The sequence below is a fragment of the Aedes albopictus genome, chromosome 3 (assembly GCF_035046485.1).
Source record: "Aedes albopictus strain Foshan chromosome 3, AalbF5, whole genome shotgun sequence".
Classification (NCBI taxonomy): Eukaryota; Metazoa; Arthropoda; class Insecta; order Diptera; family Culicidae; genus Aedes; species Aedes albopictus.
This window is the reverse complement of record NC_085138.1, coordinates 186,435,752-186,456,450: the sequence shown is the minus strand read 5'-3', so window position 1 is coordinate 186,456,450 and position 20,699 is coordinate 186,435,752. Positions and strand designations below refer to the sequence as shown.

Below are 20,699 nucleotides of genomic sequence, written 5' to 3'. Positions count from 1 at the left end.
ATATTGTTTAAAACCTGTTGGTAATAAGAAACATGGAATTAAACGTATTTTTAAGACAAAAGCTGAAAAATAAATGTTTTATATACTCGTTTATGTCTAGTTTATCTGCAAAAAAAATACCTCTTAGAGAACAGATGATCGGAAGAAAGCGAGTAACCACCGACGAACCGACGTGACAGCTAGAACAAATTCAAATTTATTGTCCTCGACGCCATGATGAAAAATAGCCGAACACTACCGCCACCTCTATAACGGTTCGCGTTGATTTGATAGCTTTGGCCCCAAACCCCCGTGTGTTCATATAGGAAAAGGTTCGCATCTGCGCTGATTTGACAAAAGCGTTCGCTCGCTTCGCTGGTCGACCGTTAAATTTAGGGGACACACTTTTGAAACACCACTGTCACGTCGGTTCGTCGGTGGAATAACTTCAACAACATCAAATGCATGAGAGGTGCATACCACAGACAAACGGAGGAAATACCTAGAACAATTTTCGTAAAAATCCATCGCCCAGTTCAGACTACCACCACCTGGTGGATATGTTTCACGAAACACTGCGTTGTGCAATATCGTCAATAGAAGGCGCTAGTGTGAAACGTCAAACGCAAAGAAAAACGATGAGCGCGCTTCTGGTTATGAAAGCCCCAACCAAGATTTAAAATGATTGTTACGGCGAAAAAAATGGATTTGATGGGATTCGAAGCCGAATGCTTTGTAGCAGATCGCAAACTACATGGGTGCGAAAGCAGCTTTAAGCTGAAATTTTATTAGCTGGTTAAATAAATCGTTACTTTCTAATATTTAGGCAAATATTACTTACTTAATTTGGTTTACAAATCCATTTAGAGTAGTTCTTAATAATCTCGTGGAATTTTATGTTCCTATCTGTGGTAGATAATAGGTTTAACCCTCATAACTGGTACACTATGGCGAAATAGTGTGCAAGGAAACCAAAATTTTAAGGAATATGATTTTTTTTTCTATCATATTGCTCATTTAGTTCACCACTGGACTGCGCACTTAGTCTTCATAAGTGCGAAAACGTTAATAAAAGTGCGCGATTGCATCTAATCCAGTTGATGTCTTCGACGCACTATTTCTTTGATTTATGCTGAATAAGTGCTCTGAACACACCGAGTTGATTTGTTGCAATCGCCCACTTTTATTTACGTTTTCGCACTCTTGAAAACTCGTGCGATAGTCCAGTGGTGAACTAAACGCGCTATAATTTGAGCAAATTGTGAAGTTTAAATAAGTGCAACCATCTTTTGTGAATGTTAAAGGCTCGTTAAAGGGCTGAAAACAACTATAGCCAATTTGAGGTACTATAGCCATAACTGGTATACTGAGCCTACTATTGAAATTTAAATAGGATTTGGTATGGGAAAACTTACTTTTACACACTTTTTTCATGAAGGACGTATTTTTTTTTTCTTTAACTATGTAACTGAACATGTCAAAACGTAGCCTTGAATGTGGCAAAAACTTTATCGATGTCCGGAAAGCGAACCGGCACTTGCGACAGGAGTTATATCGTACAGATCGTATCATGATGCAACTTTTAACATGTATATGACACATTCTACCGTAACGTTACAACGTTTTGACGCCTTTTTGGTCAGATTTTTCACTATAACTCGTAAATTCGACCGTAAATCCAATGAAAACTAACTGTTTAATAGATAAAACTTATTTGAAATTTTACATGGAATCCAAATATGCAAAAATATTTGAGGGTTTACAGTTGAATTTACGATTTATAGTGAAAAATCTGACCAAAAAGGTGTCAAAACGTTGTAACGTCACGGTAGAATGTGTCATATAACATCAATAATAAAATCTCCTTTTTGGCAAGAATTTCCAAGCGTTTAACTATTTTCACAAGCGTCGGACCAGTTTGTGGTCAAAGTTTTTGAAATACCTAGAGAAAATGCAAAAAATACGTTACAAAAAAAATCGCACCCAAATTTTACACAACTGCGTAAAACTTGGGTGCGATTTTAACACTTAAAGGAATGAAAAAAAATATTCCCAAAATTCGACCTTGTTGGTCCAGTCTAGTACACATACTCTATGTCGCGGAAATATAAATTGGCGCTGATTCAGATACATTCACGGAACGACTATTAAATTTGACCCCAGAGCACCAAAAGGCAACCATCTCCCAAAACCAAACAGCAAAGTTAATAAATTATGAAAAAGAGAACAATTTATCACCACACCAAGTTCGTCAAACTTTACGATTCTGCTGGCGTTGTACACATCGACAGCCTATGATACACTCAATTATTTAGCACATTTCCATTTGTAACTCGTTCCACTCTTTTGGGGCGCAATTGGCGGTCAGACAGGCGTCGCCCTACTGTATCCGTTTGATTGCTATTAGAAACCCATCGAAACAAGTCAGGTAAATATAAGTAAAGGACATGTACCTTTTCCGAAAAAAAAAAAATGATCCACTAAGCGCGAACAAAGAAAGGACACCCCACTCGGAACAAATGTGTATCACATATTGGGCAGCAGGAAGCGAGAGATTAAACAAGTGAAGATGCGATACACAAACGCCGGCCGTAAAATGTGACAAATAACAATAAACACACAACTCGTCCTATTGATTTTTCGCTCCGGCTCTAGTGCGCAGGCCCTAGGGATAATGACAACTACAACAGTGTGTGCGTAATCACTCTTTGTAAACACCGGGCGAAAAAGGATCTTTTGGGTATGCTGAGGAAGGATTGGAATCTAAGGGTCTACCCTCTCACGATTACAAATAACTGGTAGCTGGAGTTTAATTATGTATTTTCTGATACAATTGGTGGTCTAGTGGCCACCGCTTCTGATTCGTATGCAGAAGATCATGGGTTCAATCCCTGGCCCGTCCCTTTCATCCTGCTTTGTATCATTCTATCCACTTCCTCTCTCTCTCTCTCTCTCTTCTCTACATATACAACTCATGTATATTCATATGTTCATAGCCATCGCTAGAACCAGAAACGAATTGGAAAAAAGTCGTTTCCCTCCCTTCCAATTTCCACTCACAGCACAGTGTATATAACGCCTACAAGTTATGCAACCAAAGCGTGCTGTGCCGCTTGACCTTATTCACCTCATTCACCACACAATCTATCATCTTACGAATACTATAAATAACCCCCTATCCATGGATCGCATCACTGACCCAACGGTGACTCCCAGATCTCCCATCCTTTCCGTCTAACAAATACCCCAGTCCGTGCTGGTTGTGGGGATGCAGAGGTGATCTCGGTCTTTAGTAGCAACAACCAGCACACTCTAACATTCCTCTCCCTTCCCAACTGACTATAAGGACGTGGCCGGCGCCGTTATTGATCCAAAATGTATGAGCTGCTAGAATTGCACTTTGAGAATAAGTGGAGTATCCCAGCCCTTATTCATTTGGATCTCAGTGTAATAGGTACCAGCTCAAATCAATCACGGAGTAACAACCATTGACATGTATAGTCAGATTCGATCGATCGATCGTATTTTCTGATACAATTATATATTTTCAATTAAAATGGTCTAAAAACTAGATAAAAATAACTTCCTTCCCATTCTCCACACTGACCTGCTACTTGACGTAGCAGGCGCCATTTTCGCCTAAACATAGAAGATCATGAACACTCACACACTGTGGGCATCTTCATATTTCATTGGTTCTTTATTTCCTTTTCTTCTTCTTCTTCTTAGCGTAACGTCTCCACTGGGACAAAATCTGTTTCTCAGCTTAGTGTACATGAGTACTTCTACAACTAGGGGAGACTGAGGAGACTTGATCCCTGGGGAGACTTGTATATTTTTTCGGAATCAAAAACTTCTAGCATATTTTTTTCCAAAACTACATCTGAAAAGACGACAATGTTTTGACTACAAGTGATTTTGATTGTGCATTGCATTAGTTTTTAATGGCTGGTGGTTTGTTTTCAGTCCTTCAGAAATCTTTTAGACGATTCCGAAATATCTCAATAAATTTGTGAAAATTGAACCAAATCGTGTCAAAATTACACAGCACATATGTAATATAATTACACAGCACTATTTGGAAGCCTCTATTTACTCGGAATTCTAGTATACTCAATGATAAAACGTGTCAGATAATTATTATTTTAATAAACACCATAAAAAGAGGGATCAAGTCTCCCCATTTTCAAAATATTGCATATCTTTAACAATTTAAAGAAATCTTACAATTTCAAATACACCATGTTCATCAAAAATACAAAAAAACTTGAAAATAAAAAGAATAGGAAGCTTCTGGAGGTATTTGAAATATTCTTTGAAATTAACCATTTGCTCAAAACGGGATCAATTGTGACCCATTTTTTGAAAAATACATCATGAGACATGCCTCCTTAAAAAGACAGTTATGAAAACTTTAACTTAACAATAATTTAAAGTCCTTCTATTGTGTATAGATTTTCAATAGATGTTTACCTGCCAATTTGTACGAAAAACGGATCTAGTTTTGTGTTTGCCTTAAATTTGCAGGCAAGCTAAGAAAAAGGGATCAAGTCCACCCAATCTCCCCTACTAATAAAAAGTTTCCTCTGTCAAAGACCATTTGACATGTGTATATCGTGTGGCAGGCACGAAGATACTCTATTCCCTAGGAAGTCAAAGAAATTTCAATAACGAAAAGTTCTTGGATCGACCGGGAATTGAAATCGTCATGTTGAATACTCATTTACAACTATAGTTATATTGGCCCTGTCATGTTGGTTGGCGCCAATGTAAAAACAATATGAAAAATGCGATTAATGGAAAAAATTAAAAAATATTTTACAAATGTAACATTCTTCTTTGAATTTATCCTATTTGAGAACTAGTTTCATTATATTCCATGGTAATCCAATTTTATGTCTAACTCAAACCCAAAAACGCCTCTGGAAACGATTTCCTACTGCCGGCGATGTACACATACCTGGTAAGGACCTTTTTCGCCCGCGCCAATTCATAGTATCGCGAGCACTCGGCACGAAAGGACTTACAACCTAGTCCGCCCCGTTTCGTCAGAGTGACGGTGTGAGCAGAACAGGGTTAAAAATTTAAGGATCCAAAAGAAAAAAGTCGGAACCAGTTATTGCTTTTCGTAACTAGAAACCGCTTTTGCCTTCAACTATTTTCATCATCTATTCGAGTATCTTATTGCAACTTATGCTGCGCGTGTGACGAGAAAAAAAAAGAAAATTAGAAAAGTGTGTCAGTGCTCTTGGCTGCGATATAGAACGGGATTAAATTGCGATCGGCTTTCGTACGGGTCAATACGAAAAAGTTTTTCACGTTCGTTGTTGTTGTGGAAAAAGTGCAATCGAGCAGAAAACGCGACGCTTTGACCTGCATCTAAATTTAAGTTCCAAAGTTTTGCTGGGAAGAAAATTCCGCTCGCGTGTAGTGTGTGCTTGCCGTAGTTAAAAATAAAATTCTTGAAACGCAAATATATCAATCCTCTAATCAAATTCACATCTCCGCGGAAAGCTACCAAAGTGAGAAATAATTACAAAAGTGTTCTTATTATAGTAAACCTTGTTTAAAAGCTTGCTATAGAATCAACTCTATTGGAGAATACGCCTTAATCCAACGTAACAAAGGAAATTTTAGAATTTTCAAAAGGATACATGCACGTAACAAAGTTTCCCGCACCACTACATCTTTGAACCAGTCAGCGGAGCTTATCAGGTACGACATTCAATCGCTCCAGTTACATTGTACTAGGTCAGAAGAAGAGGGTGATGTTGCTACGAACGGATTAACCATCTCTACTTTCGTGCAGTTCATTACTCCGTTCGTCAAGGACATGTAATTAACGTGGTACGGATGCATTTCAAGGACTTACGTTGATCAGAGAATGAAATGAGATTGTACAAACAGTTTGTCTTACCGATAGAATGCTCTCTATGCAAGTGTAATCAATTGGGGGGTGACAATAACTAATATTCAACCTGCACAACAAATTTCCTAATCAATTATTAAAGTGACTTGCAGCGGCAAATGGCGCATCAGGTATCAAATCAAAACATAATTTTACTAGATATGGTTCCGCAAAACTAGTTGCTGTCCTATTCGTTACGCCACCAAATGAGTAACGAGATCTCCTGATTACGAAAAGCATAATTATACACGATACAAAATTATAAACATATGCATATGTACGTACGTACATACAGTATTTCAATATGATGGTCCATGGGGGGTTGAGGGCTTTTGGGCCAGTTCATGATTTTCCTGCACAGAACGATGATATTTGCAACAAACGCTAAGAATACTATATCGCATGAGTTTTGCTGGCACTCTAAGTCGGGGTTTCAAATAATAATGAAAATTACTGGTCGATCATTGACCAGCCGCTATCCCCGTTTGGGAGGTTATGCCACGAAGGAAAGCATGGGGTAACTTTTAAAACTGCATGAAATGTAATGCGCTGATTACAGATAACTACAAATTGATTAAATTTAATCGAGGTGCTGTAGGTATTCATGCTATCCTTGGTGCTATCTGAACATGGGCATTGGACACTTTTTACAAAGAAAAGTCGCCACAGATTGCCCCTTAACCCCTAAAAATAAACCAATGAACGATTTCTGTTGCAAATTCAACGAGAAACCAATCCTCCAAAGAACCGCAAAGCGATATAAAGCATGTGGAAAAAAATATCAATCGAAAACCGTATAACATGTAAGGAATAGGGGAGACTGGATAGACTTGATCCCTTTTTTCTTGATTTGCCTGTAACTTTGGAAAAAACACAAAACTAGATCCGTTTTTCGTACAGAGCAGCAGATAAATATCTATTACAAGTTTATACACAACAGAAGGACTTAAAATTATGGGTAAAGTTTTCAAAATTGTGCTTTTATGGAGGCATGTCTTATGAAGTTTTTTTTTTCAAAAATTGGTCACAATTGATCCCCTTTTGAGCACATGATTAAGAGAAAATAACTCCAGAAGCTTCCTATTTATTGTCTTTTCAAGTTTTCTTGTATTTTTGATGAATATGGTTTACTTGAAATTGTAAGATTTCCTTGTGTAATAAAATAATGATTATCTAACACGGTTTATCATTGAATATACTAGAATTCCGAGTAAACAGAGGCTTCCAAATAGAACTTTATTTTTCACATGTATAATGTGTGTGTAATCCTCGAGTGAGTCTCCCCATGTCACTGTAGTATATACTAAGCTGCATTAATTATAATATTTATATATCAGTCTTATTTGGGTAAATACGTTTGATAGTATTTGATTTATACTATGTGCTGTGAAATTTTGACACGATTTGGTTCAATTTTCACAAAGTTATTGATTTTTTTCGGAATCACCTAAAAAATTTCTGAAGGACTGAAAACAAACCATCAGCCATTAAAAAATAATGCAATGCGCAATCAAAATCACTTGTAGCCAAAACATTGTCGTCAGTCCAGATGTAGTTTTGAAAAAAATATGCTAGAAGAAAACTGTTTTTGATTCCGAGAAAATATGGGGGGAACAAGTCTCCTCAGTTTCCCCTAACAATTAATAATACAATCTCGTCACTTATCGATCGGGTAAGGCTTAAAAACCCGGGCACAAAAATATAGTTTCTTCGATCAAGCTGAAATTTTACAAAGTTGACATGGGGCCAAAATGGAACTCTAAAAGTAAACAAGAACAGAAGTTTTATCATTTTATATTTTTTCCATATAACCGTTTCCCAGGCTAATGTGCATTAGTATGAGACACGCTTGTATGGAAAAAATAAATCCTCGTTCCAGTCGACTTTTTAGATCCCATTTAGGTCCCATATGAACTGTACAAAATTTCAGAGCAATCGGTGATACTATAATTTAGCGCAAGCGGTTCAAAGTTTTCATAGGATTTACTATGGGAAAAGTTACACTTTCAAACAAAAAATCCCAGAGGTCACCCCTTGTCTTCTTGATTCAAATCGATCAATGCTTCTTGTAGAAAAATCATTTTTGAAACTTTCCATCGAAGACCGCAAAACAATTGGATGCTTGTGGAAAAAGTTATTGATTTATTACCGATTAGTGATCCAACGATCGGCTTTTTGTTTCGTTTTATCAGCAGCACTGCTGCTGCCGTTGTTGCATGCACTGAAATAAATTTTGTTGTGAATATTACCGATTCCATAGTAAAATTACTAACCGTACCTATGATTCTCAACCGATAACAAAATCTGTTAAGTTCACTGTAATATGATTGAAGTAACAATGCATTGCAGTAAATTTGACTAAAAGCGTAGTCGCCTCAACAACAAAATATTGTCAATTTTTCCTGGACACGCATCTTACAACACGGTATGGTTAAAAATACAATGCCCATCTGTTAAATTTAGATTATTTTTGGTAATGTTAACAGCACTGCTAGTTAAATTGACAGTGTTTTAGTGGAATTAACAGAAAATAGCTGTCGGTTGAGAATCATAGGTACGGTTAGTAATTTTACTATGGAATCGGTAGTTTCTACAACAAAATGTATTTCAGTGTGGGGTGGTGGGAGGCATCACCACCCCCAGAAACAGCAACAACCAAGGCAGCAGCTACAGTGCTGTTAATAAAACAAAACAAAAAGCCGGTCGTTGGATCACTAATCGGTAATAAATCAATAACTTTTTCCACAAGCACCCAATTGTTTTGCGGCCTTCGAAGGAAAGTTTCATAAATAATTTGTCTACAAGAAGCATTGATCGATTTGAATTAAGGAGTCAAGGGGCGACCTCTGGGATTTTTTATCTGCAAGTGTAACTTTTCCCATAGTAAATCCTATGAAAACTTTGAACCGCTTGCGCTAAATTATAGTTTCACCGATTACGCTGGAATTTTGCACAGTTCATATGGGACCTAAATGGAATCAAAAAAGTCGACTGGAGCGAGAATTTGATGTTTGTCTCATACTAATGTGCATATCGTGTGGTAGGCAAGGAAATTTCCTTTACGAAAAGTTTTGGGAATCGAACTCGTCATTCTCAGCACGGTCATGCTGAATATCCACGCCTTTACAGCTGTGGCTATGGGCGGCAGCTTTATTCTCTCTGTCATGGGGTGTTTTTTTTTAAACCTGCTGAGCTCAAAGGCTTTTCCTAACCAAACTATATTACACGATCAAGTACCATAGTAAAATTGAACGACAAAATATTTTTTTTTTTTTTGATGAGTGACCAGGTGGAGCTGCAGGACAGCTGATAGCAAAGCCTGGACCCTTTCACAACTTTCCCCCTACTAGGACTAATACTCACGATGGACTAGACGATGTCGTCAACTTGAGCAAAGTGTGTAGTAATTAGCATTAGGTCGTAGTAGTTTTTAAAAATACTGTTTTTAACTTTTCCCATCGCACTAGGGTTTTGATCGAATGGAAGCTCCAAAGATGATTTGATAATTGAACAATATTTCAATAATCGAAAATCTCCGAGGTCATTGAACAACATTCAGAGATAAAAAAGGGTGTCTATGTCTATGTTAACACCTTCAGAGTACTATTCTTAAGAAATATAACAAAGAGCAAAAAGAAAAAAAAATGTGTCGTAGCTAATTTTTAAAGATTTGATATTTCTGAAAATTATTCGAAGACAGCTACCAGAACTAGCGTTTTTAGCCGATATGGGCAACTAGTTTTTCTGACAGCTTCCCCAAACAATATCAGATAATATCCTCAGTTATTTTGTAATACATTCTGAAAATTATTTCAAGCTGATTACCAATAGTGTCAATAACCGATGTTAGTCATTGACAGCACCAGCATCATCTCCAAATAACTCTCATATTAGTGTTAGATAACACTTTTTGAGCTTCCATTCGATATTGTAAAGAAATTTGTCAAACCCTATTTGTTAAAATATAGTCAATAATGTATCAAATTGTGTTTCTAATTTCGCTAGTCGTCTTCTGCATATCTGTGATCATCTCAGTCCAAAGTAATATTATATCCATCGTAACCCTTTACAATGTCAACCGTCCTAAGTCCTAACTAAATTCCTGCTTTTTTTGATCAGTGAAATAATACCATCTAAGATATAAAAACAAAAAAGTTCAGTTAACTGATTTTTGTCAAAAATAAAAATGATAATGATTATTTGTCAACTTTCATAAATTCACAAAACTCATAAAAATAAGAAATACAAATACAAACTCCTATAATCAACAGTTTTATCTTTACCTAATCAGTCCATAATTTTCTAATTGTAATGAATCTAATCTGTAAGGCTGTAAACCAACTTATCCTAGCGTCCCCTGTCCTGTGTACTAACGAATTCAAGTAACGAATGATGAGTGTAACGCACAGACCTCCTCTACCCACTCTTGCGTTACGTTAAATTTAACAATTATTGTTAAATTTGAAAAAAATCAAAGAATGCAAAGATTAGGTTTATGCAAGCTGAATTATAATTTATTTTTGACTTGTGATAAATGCACGACGGATACTCCTTTGGTTCCCATTAGCACTTACGGCGATTCCTTCACTTGCGCTCAACTCGTAAACTAGATATATCTAGCTCAAAGTCCAAGCGGTGGTGAATGAACTGGCGCTAAAGTGCTAATGGGTTAAGCCCTCCCATCGCGTCAAGATCGAATATCCAGGGGGAGGGCCCATAGTACCATAGTAAAATTGAACGACAAAATATTTAAACTTTTTATCTGAACAATTTAAGCCACTTTTCATTGTCTTTCCACTATAGCAAATTTAGCAAATTTGCTTGATTTTAACATAGGTAAAATGCAGAATAAAATTTGTGAAATAGAGAATAGACCAGCCAGAAAACAAAAAAAAAAAACAAACAAAATCTATGGCATTGGTTTAAAAAGAGATTTTTTTTGGAAGTTTCAAATTTTCAGCAATGAGATCAACTTTTTATTTAAATCATTGCATTTCCAACCGATATTTTTTCAAAATATGTTCTACAATCTAAATACTCTACTGCATTGTTACCTAAATGTCAGAAGAGTTTTTAGAAGGAAAAACGAATTTTATCAATCGCATGGTAGTTTGAAAACTAGTGTGAATTCATGACGGAAAAAGGTGATACAAAATTATGTCACGCAAAAAAAATGCATAGGGTAAATCGCCAATTGTTGTACACCTTATAAGAAAAGCATGGAGTATGCAACAATTGGCGAGTTTTTAAGATGTGCAATAGTTGGCGATTATTCCTATTTAAAACTCCCAACTCCAGGTCAGTGAAACGACCATCAACTAGGTGGCGGTAGTGGGCAAATGTCAAACTCGAGCAAAAAACGATGCGAGCGCCATGGGTGATCAGTTGGCCAACTATCAAATGTTTAAATAAACCGTTAAATCGGTGTACGATGCAAAATACCAGGTCTTTCTTTGCCTGCCATTGCATGAATTTGTATATTGTGAGGCAAGGACAATGATACACTACAGTGCGAGAAATAAGTATAAAGACAGAGCCGTTTTCCATACAAGATAATCATGTTTGATGATCAAAAGCTCAGGTTCTAGCGATTCGCTATTTCCATATAAAAAAGTGTCTTTATATTTATTAGAATCTGAAAAGTTAATGTAAACATTTGCATGGATGATGATTTATGATACTAGCTGGAATTCTTGCTATTCTAAGGTGCCAGCCAACATTTCATTACAATCGAATCGCTAGAAGCTGAGATTTTGATCATCAAACATGATTATTTTGTATGGAAAACAGCTCTGTCTTTATACTTATTTCTCGCGCTGTATGGCCCAGGGAGTCGAGAAAATTTTCCCGACCGGAACGGGAATCGAACCCGCGTCTCCGGATTGGCGATCCATAGCCTTCACCACTAGGCTAACTGGAGACCTAATACAATGTTCCATACAAACTTCAATTCAATAAAAAAAAAAACGGACGACAGACGCCTACGATATGGTGATGAGTACCTAACCTTCTCTGTATCAAGCATTTCGAGGAAAATCGAATCCATTATCCTTTGTTTGAAGAAAATCCGAAAGCAAAATACTTTCTATACAGCTGTTCATTCAATGAGCTGAGCATGGACTATTTGATTCCGGCTGCTAAATTGCTCAGTAAATATTGATATAGCAATTGAGGAATGACACTTTTCTTTTCGGTTGCTTGACGACATAAAAGTGTCGTGTATCGAACCCATACAAGAATTCAGTGTGATGAATCATGATGTTGTAACCATTGTGTATCCTACCACATTTTATAAATGCAATAATAAAGGTATTTCGGTTCGATATTTATGTTTATATCTTTTTCTCCATGTTTTATCCATTTAGATCGGGATACCAGGTCCTGTGAATCCGCAAGCAAAGTTCCTCATTCGCAAACTCAAGAACAAATATAGACAGTACCGCCACCAAAATGAAGAAACGCGATACCGATTTATGACTCGTAAAAACCAGATCGGGTGGCTGTAAAATAAAGGTGACGACCCGTTGTCTGCCCGCTGCTTCAACTGTAACAACGTACAACCTAGAGCCACCGATTATCACACCTCCCCAACCACCTACTCCAACCGAGCACGAAGCGACGGCAGTCACGTTTGAGCTTGGTGCAGGAACAGAAACCGCATCCACCATTAAGTACCATAAGCAGCAACACATCCACTCCGAAACTGCCACCCGAATCGATAATACCGGCAATTTGGACCATACCAACAACAGTCATCACCATAGCTCAACCAACGATTCCGGTATCGACATTCACCATCACGCGAATCCTGACACAACAGCCACCGTGGACCGACAACCAACAGACTACGTTAGGAATAAATCGACCACACGCAGTTGGCCGGTAATACACCGGAACAACTCGTACCGGTACCAACTCCAACCGTCGGCGTACAACCACCGGCGGCAGCAGTCACATCAATATTATCAGTATGATTACGACGCCCTAACCGGTCTCAACTATCCTTCAAATGATACCAACAACAATATCAACTATAGCACAAACGAAGATTATCTAGTCAGTAGCAGTTACGACAAATCCCCTAGCATCGATAGCTATTATTATCAGCACTATAGGCCCAGTATGCAACAATCGACCACCACAATGACCACAACTGCAGGACAAGGTGGCGCCGCTATTACTTCCACCGCCCATCATCAGACGCAATCCGGTACCACTTGTTGTATGATGCCACCGCCGGTTCTATTCCTTTTCTTCACCCTGCTGATGACATCGAGCGCGACGGCAATGCTCTGTGCGGCCATCATGACCGACCACTGGGAGCACGTGTCCTGGAATCGGGAGCACCTGGACCGACTGACTAACAAGTCGTCTATCGAGCTACAGTGGTACCTCGATGGACGGGCGGCCAAGTTTTCCGTCTCCGAAATGCACCGGAAGTCCATCGATGCCATGAGTAAGGGTAAGTTTCAAGTGGAAATTTAATTCTTTGAGACAGGATCCTACAATTCGTAGAATTCAAATCCTACGATAGTCGCGAGCTGTACCCAATTGGGTACGTCCTTACGACAGCTGGGGATGGGAAAGGGTGGTTAGTTGGATACCTACTAAAGAAAGTTAAACCTCTACATCGCTCATAAGTATCACGGGAATCTCAATTTTAAGCCGTGCAAATTGAACAAATAAGTCACATAGAGATAAATTGTTTAACCGCCTTAACACAATTTTCTACCTACTGCCCTCTGCATTCACAATTCCAGAACTCAACTCTACTCGGAACGTGTTGAAGTTCAGTATGCCACCCATCGACAAACGAGCGAACGTATTTCTAGTGCCGATGAACGGTGGCATCTGGACGCTCTGCATCGCGCTTACCGCGGAGGAAATCCGGTCGCTATCGGGCGATGGTTTTCCCCAAGTTGATCAGTGTGTCAACTATCTTGCCGACAACACCGATAGCGGCGGACAAATCAACGAAGAAAATTCCCGCGCTGAATGGCAGCACAGTGAGTTCCAGCCCTCATTACATCCGCATTTAAGTAGGTACAACTGCGTGTGAAGAACAAGTGTTACTAGTGTGTGTTTTTTTTTCGAATCTGTTACCTATTTCTGTTGTTGGATTTCCTAATTCTTTCAAGAACATTTGATTTCCTGTCCTGTTTCACTGTCGTCACATTTCAACGATGATTTGGACAAATGAAACCACATGTTGCTCAATATTACTTATTGTTTTTAAATTGGTTATTGACGGCCGATGCGGAGGATTTCACTATTGTGTTTAAATCGAAGATAACCTATTGAACTGTTTATTCACATCCGTTGTACAATTGTAGGCATTTTTATATATATTCGAAAATTTAGCTTTCTAGTCTGACTACAGCAATTAGTTTTAGTTATTGTTTTGGTAAGAATGCAGCGATTACCACATAGTACTTCTATGCAACTAGCTTTCCACTAACACTTGCATGTTTATCAATTCGCGTGTAAAGTTTCGTTTTGAAATTCTGAAAGAGCAAATATACAAAACCTAGTCAGCTTCAAGTCGTATGACAAATGTCATGCAATTTTAGAAAAGTAAACCTTCAAAAACATAACAAGAAAAAACCATAAGTGGCAAAACCATGACAATATTCGAATATTAGCATATTTATTTTAGCCCTCGAAATTGATTCAAATTATGTTCTATCATGGCATTCATTTACCATAACATATTTTATGATAGAAGTATGGGTCATTCCACGCCAAGTGACCGACCGCTTGCAATCGACCATCACGGATTTGAACCAAATTTGGCTGAAACATTTGTTTAGATGGAAAAAGAAAAAATCCAAATTTTGGTGCCGATCGGATCACCCCTCGGCCCGTGGCAGCACCCCTCGTTTTGGCCGATATGAAAATTATCCTCTCTTTCTTTTATTTTTATCATTGAAACGATTGCACCTACACATTTTCGACCTTCGGCTTTTTTAAAGGAAATCGTTCAGGGAATCCAGAAAAAATATTATTTTTTTGGTACAGTGTTGCCAGATATCATATTTTTCAATTTTAAAACTAAAAATCGATTTTTCTCAAAATACGTATATTTTGATTTTAAAAATTTTGATTCCATCGTGTTTATCAGACGTTTTTCTATCAAAAAAGCTTAACTCCCCAAAGTAATTTGCGTCGTTCCTGAGATATAGCGTTTTTAAGAAAAAATATTCAATTTTTTCATATAAAGTATCATATAAAATCAGGTGCAGTTTATGAATTCCGTAAAAAAAACATTGTTCGATGCCATATAATCACGTTTTGTGCTGATTTGAACAATATCGAGTATAAAAAGGATTAAAAAAATTGTGACAGTGTTGCCAGTTTACCTTTTTTACTATACCATGAAACCTAACCTTCAAGTGTTTGACAATGTACAGGTTATTCTGAAAATGCGCACCATGTGTGTTGCAAGATGTGTGAACAGGATAAAAACAATACACATCTTCTCTAACGACCCTGCTGTTGACCTTTTCTTCACAGACAAACAGACGTAACACCTAGAAAAATTTTCGCGAAAATCCATCGCCTAGTTCACACTAGGTGAAACGTCTAACGCTTAGAAAAATGATGTGCGCACCTCTGATTGTGAAAGCTACAACTATAAAGGTTTAAAAAGATCGTTAAAACCGTGGTCGTTGGATTTTTTTCCAATGTTACGTCTGTTTGTCTGTGTTTTCTTGTTTATGGTTCTATCTGACAAAATGACCCGATAATTGACAGTTATTGTTAGTTTGATAGTTAGCAATAAAAAAATTGGTTTATTGGAAAAGATGAGGATAAATTGTTAAAATATAAAATGTATCTATTGTGAAATGCATTTCAATTGTCATTTTATTCATTTCTAGGATGTTGTAGATGGAAGTGTTGCCACACATGTCATTTTTATTGTAAACATCTAATTTACACAAAAGCTTTCGTAAATAGATAACACCAAATAAAAACAAATGATTTCTGTTTTTATACATAACGAGCACATTTGGCAACACTGCATGAGTATGAGCATAGATGGCAACACAATTGGCTTCTTTAGAGGTGTTGAGATAATTCCATATTCTGAATCTGCATGCCAAATTGAGCCGAAATCCAAATTTTCATGAATTTTGGTGCCCGGGAACCTATTTAAAAATCAATTTGAAGTTTGTATGGGAGCGATTTGTCGAATCACCCCTCGTTGCATTTTGTACTGGGCGGCGCTGTCAAACAGTTGCCCAGCTGTCAAAAGGTGATTTCGAAAAATCTCTTTGTAATTGATTTTAGGTATTTAAATAAAGTTCTAAAAATCAGAAAAAAATCATAGTGGCTCAGAAAAAGGTGCTCTTTCGTATGAAATGAAAAAATGAATACATTTTTCAAAATTTAAAAACCCAATTCATAATTGCTACTCCATGGTTAATCGCAGCGAGCGATTGTCGCTTTAGTTTGTGTGTTTGCTTATCAGCGACGACAGCAGCCACTTCGAACACTCACCAGCATTCTTCACCATTCGCCATTCATTCATTCGCTTGCGATCAAAACTGCGACGAACGGCAACGAATATCCATGTCAAGCAACTTGCGCATGGCTTTCCACTGGTGATGGAGTTACGTGCTTGATCACGACAATCCGTTTGCTGCATCTTTCTCGATTTGATTCAGCAAAAAGGAGTGAATATGAATGGAGTGAGGCGAATATACCGATCCTTAATATGATACTATACATTGTCGATCTGGGAGTCATCTATAATTGATCGAACAATCGATTTCATTTATCGGAATTAACATTCGCGTACAACCGATCTCTTTTCCATGCAAAAAAAGCCTAAGAAAAGTAGGCTCTAGGGAGCAAACGCCACTAATCCATTTCACTCAGAAATTTTTGTTCATTCTTCGCCACGAAGAACAAACAAAAACTCATACCATATGCAATCACATCAATAGACAACACAATACCCAACACTGTTCTTCACTTCTCTGCCTGGGTCAATAAAAGACATGATCTATTATTCGGCAATCCAGTAAGAGTAAACGCAATACCCGCACCTATTGTTTGCGTTTCCGCTAAATACTAGCATACTTGGCAACACTGCCGCAAAAATCAATCAAAAGATATTTTTACAGGGATTTTTATAAGGAGTTGGACCTTCGAATATAAACTAAAAATACTGAAGTCTGAGCTACCAGTTGCGCGACGATGCGTAGTATCTAATATTATCTAATTCCAAAGGAAATCATACTTTATATTTTATCATATTTCATATTATCAGGTTCAGCTTCTGAAATTAGCTGTGGGTCATTGAATGTAGTAATACCGAAATTACATTTTCAGCACTGTTGCTTATAAATACACTCATCAAATGTTTTCCTGAATATATTTTACGTCGATGTTGCCAAATGTACTAAACTTAAAGAAAAAAAAACCTTTGGCTTGTTAATTAGATTTTATACTAATGTTCTAGTAAAATTAAGATTTCTACAATAAATATTACATATTTGGCAGCACTTCTGTTCAGATAATGTTAAAATATATGAAATTTGTTTAAAATTGATGATCTCAATCTCAGATACATTTTTTTAGTTCAACAGGTTATGCTAGTCCATTACGATAGACTCATAATTGATGAACTGGCAACACTGTAACATTTTTTTAATCCTTTTTATACTCGATTTTGTTCAAATCAGCACAAAACGTGATTATATGGCATCGAACAATGTTTTTTTTACGGATTTTTTTTAACTGCACCTGATTTTATATGATACTTTATATGAAAAAAATGAATATTTTTTCTTAAAAACGCTATATCTCAGGAACAACGCAAATTACTTTGGGGAGCTAAGCTTTTTCGATAGAAAAACGTCTGATAAACACGATGGAATCAAAATTTTTAAAATCAAAATATACGTATTTTGAGAAAAATCGATTTTTAGTTTTAAAATTGAAAAATATGATATCTGGCAACACTGTACCAAAAAAATAATATTTTTTCTGGATTTCCTGAACGATTTCCTTTAAAAAAGCCGAAGGTCGAAAATGTGTAGGTGCAATCGTTTCAATGATAAAAATAAAAGAAAGAGAGGATAATTTTCATATCGGCCAAAACGAGGGGTGCTGCCACGGGCCGAGGGGTGATCCGATCGGCACTAAAATTTGGATTCTTTCTTTTTCCATCTAAACAAATGTTTCAACCAAATTTGGTTCAAATCCGTGATGGTCGGTTGCAAGTTTTCACATTTTCTCGGTCACTTCATATGGAATGACCCGTATGTTAACGTTTTAACTAAATTGTTTTTATGTAGCCTGTATCTGCAAACATCTGGAAAAGTATGTCCAGAAAATCTACTGAAATTACTTTAGTGCGCGTTTATTACTCGGGTCAAATTCCTTAAAGATCGGCGCGTAATAAAATCCTCAACATAGAGCTGAAGGAAAGTTGCATAAGCCTATACGCTGTTTGTTTTGTTTACAACAGCTGCTAGCACTTGTCATAGGTTAGAAAACAAAACGGAGTGCATTCACTTTATACAATCATGACGGACCAAATTTCAATCGTATAATGACCGATTTTTGCCCACTACTACACTGCCCCCACTCGCATAACAGTCCCATTTGACTTTTCATCACTTTTGAGTTAACGTTATGAATAGTCATCATTTTTGATGTACTTCCAAAAACAACAATAAAAATTACGAATTTTTTTTGTCAATGTGTGAAAAAAATACCAAGTTATGAGCGTCCCATATCAAAAGTACCCGCAAAACAGTCCCATTATGGATTTTTGTGTTACGTAACTCAAAACTGAACAACTTTGTAGTGTAGTGTAATATTTTTTACAGTTCTATATTCATGTGCAAAGCAATCTGTGAAAGTTTCGTGATGATCGAAATATTTTTCAAATTTTGGCGATTTTTCAAAGTTTGATATGGAAACAAGTTTTCAAACTTCAAATGCCGTTTTCTCAATTCCTACTTTTTGCAAATGGGACTGTTATGCGAGTGGGGGCAGTACAGTACCACTAGGACGGAATCAGTGAAAGTAGTGAGTTGGATTTTTGTGTGGTGAGATGATCAATTCTCCATTTCTGCAATGAAATGGTGCAAACAGCGTGGACATTGAGTTTTTGACTAATTTGATGGTGTTTTAGCAAAAGTTTGGATAACTGTGTTTATAAAAAGCAGCACCAATCTTTCAGCAGGGCAATCAAATTCGTGATGGTTTGGAATGTCACACGCTGTAAAGCTATTATTTATTATTAATTAATTGATCAGTTCATATACATAAAAATACAAATTACTTACAGCTTCGGTGGATTTCGCCTCGGAACAATAAATATAGTTCCATTACATCCGTACGGCTGCTAGCTTCTAACTCTATTGAATAGGTAGTAAGCATCAACAACCGATTGCAAAGCAGAAAACCACCGAAGCCCGACATATACACACAAAGTGAATACAGCTGACATTCAGGGGTTCTCATCATCATTCGTACGTAACAGTGTTGTTAAAAATCCAGCTCACTACTTTCAATCTAGCACTTCACTGATTGTGTTCTATTGGAGAAAAAGTTTTGCTCAAACAGCATCAAATAGGCAGCAATCGGTGAAATACTAGATTGAAAGTAGTTCTTTACTAATTTGATACAGTTTGAGCAAAAGTTTAGATAACTGTGTTGCTGGTTTATTTATTCCTTGCAACTTCAACAACACAGTTACCTAAACTTTTGCTCAAACAGCATCGAATTAGGCAAAAAATCATAATACCCACGATGTTTGCACCATTTCATTGCAGAAATAAAGAACTGATCATCTCACCATACAATAATCCAGCTCACTACTTTCAATCTAGTACTTCACTAATTGCTTGCTTTTAGGCAAGGAATGATAATATTCACGCTTTTTGAACCATTTCATTGTGGAAACGGAGAACTTGACTTCTTACCGTATGAAATTTTAGCTCATTACTACAAATCTAGCCCTTCATCAGTAATACCAAAGATTATTGGTTTTTGTGAGAGTTGTCACATTTTATTTGATTTCTAGAACGAACGCTTTGCTTATACAAATTTAGGCTTTAACAGTGCGACATTTGCTTTAGTAGACAGCCTAACCTTCACATTTCATCTTGAGCTTATTATCACACAAGTTTAATTAATAATAAAAACGTATTCACTGGAAAGGTATGCAAGGGTACAGACTTGAAATAAAAAACCTGTGTTTAATATTTTACATGGCAATGCACAGTAACATGATTTACCTTCATTCAAAAAACACACCTCAACGACTTCATGTATCACCTGACAATAATATGTTAAGAAAGTACGGAAGCTGTCTATTCCCCTATTGGCCAATCTTTACAATCTGTACTTCTTATTTTGATGTATCGTAATCCTTATTCTTTTCTAAGACTCGGTACACTAAGTATGACCAATCGAGCTCGTTCGTTAGAATAACAAAGCCCAAAGCTCTTCTAAAGGTGATAATTTTGGCAGAAAACTTTTTTAGTGTAATAATGTTGGGTTTTGATAAAAATCCTAGGTAGGTTCGATAATTCCGATAGTACATTACCAATAGGACACGATCTTTGAAGTATTGGATTTGTAGTAATGAGCTGAATTTAGTATGGCGAGAAGGTAAAGTCTACGTTTCTATAATGAAATGGCGCCAAAAGCGTGGATAATATGATTCCTTTCCCAATTTATTGGTGTTTGAGAAAAACTTTGTTGTTGTTTTCTTCATTTCTGGCCTATTTAACAACACAGTTACCCAAACTTTTGCTCAAACCCCATTAAATTAGGAAAAGAATCATAA

The 20,699-nt window shown here is 36.9% G+C and overlaps 2 protein-coding genes across 4 annotated transcripts in view; one reads left to right on the top strand and one right to left on the bottom strand.

The window, feature by feature from the left end:
• The window catches only part of LOC109398798 (protein NASP homolog), a 62,778-nt gene that overhangs the window by 20,197 nt on the left and 21,882 nt on the right, over positions 1 to 20,699 (bottom strand). The gene's annotated exons all lie outside the window — the stretch shown is intronic.
• LOC115261372 (uncharacterized) overlaps positions 4,893 to 20,699 on the top strand; it is a 31,822-nt gene continuing 16,015 nt past the window's right edge. The window contains exons 1-3 of one of the 3 annotated variants that reach the window (XM_062856601.1): positions 4,893 to 5,694; positions 12,253 to 13,349; positions 13,648 to 13,930. In XM_062856601.1, the coding sequence (XP_062712585.1) occupies positions 13,010 to 13,349; positions 13,648 to 13,930 (623 nt within the window). In that variant the 5' untranslated portion in view covers positions 4,893 to 5,694; positions 12,253 to 13,009. Of the gene's footprint in view, positions 5,695 to 12,252; positions 13,350 to 13,647; positions 13,931 to 20,699 lie in introns of those variants that run through there. The other 2 variants (XM_029862926.2, XM_062856602.1) reach the window with 2 other exon arrangements.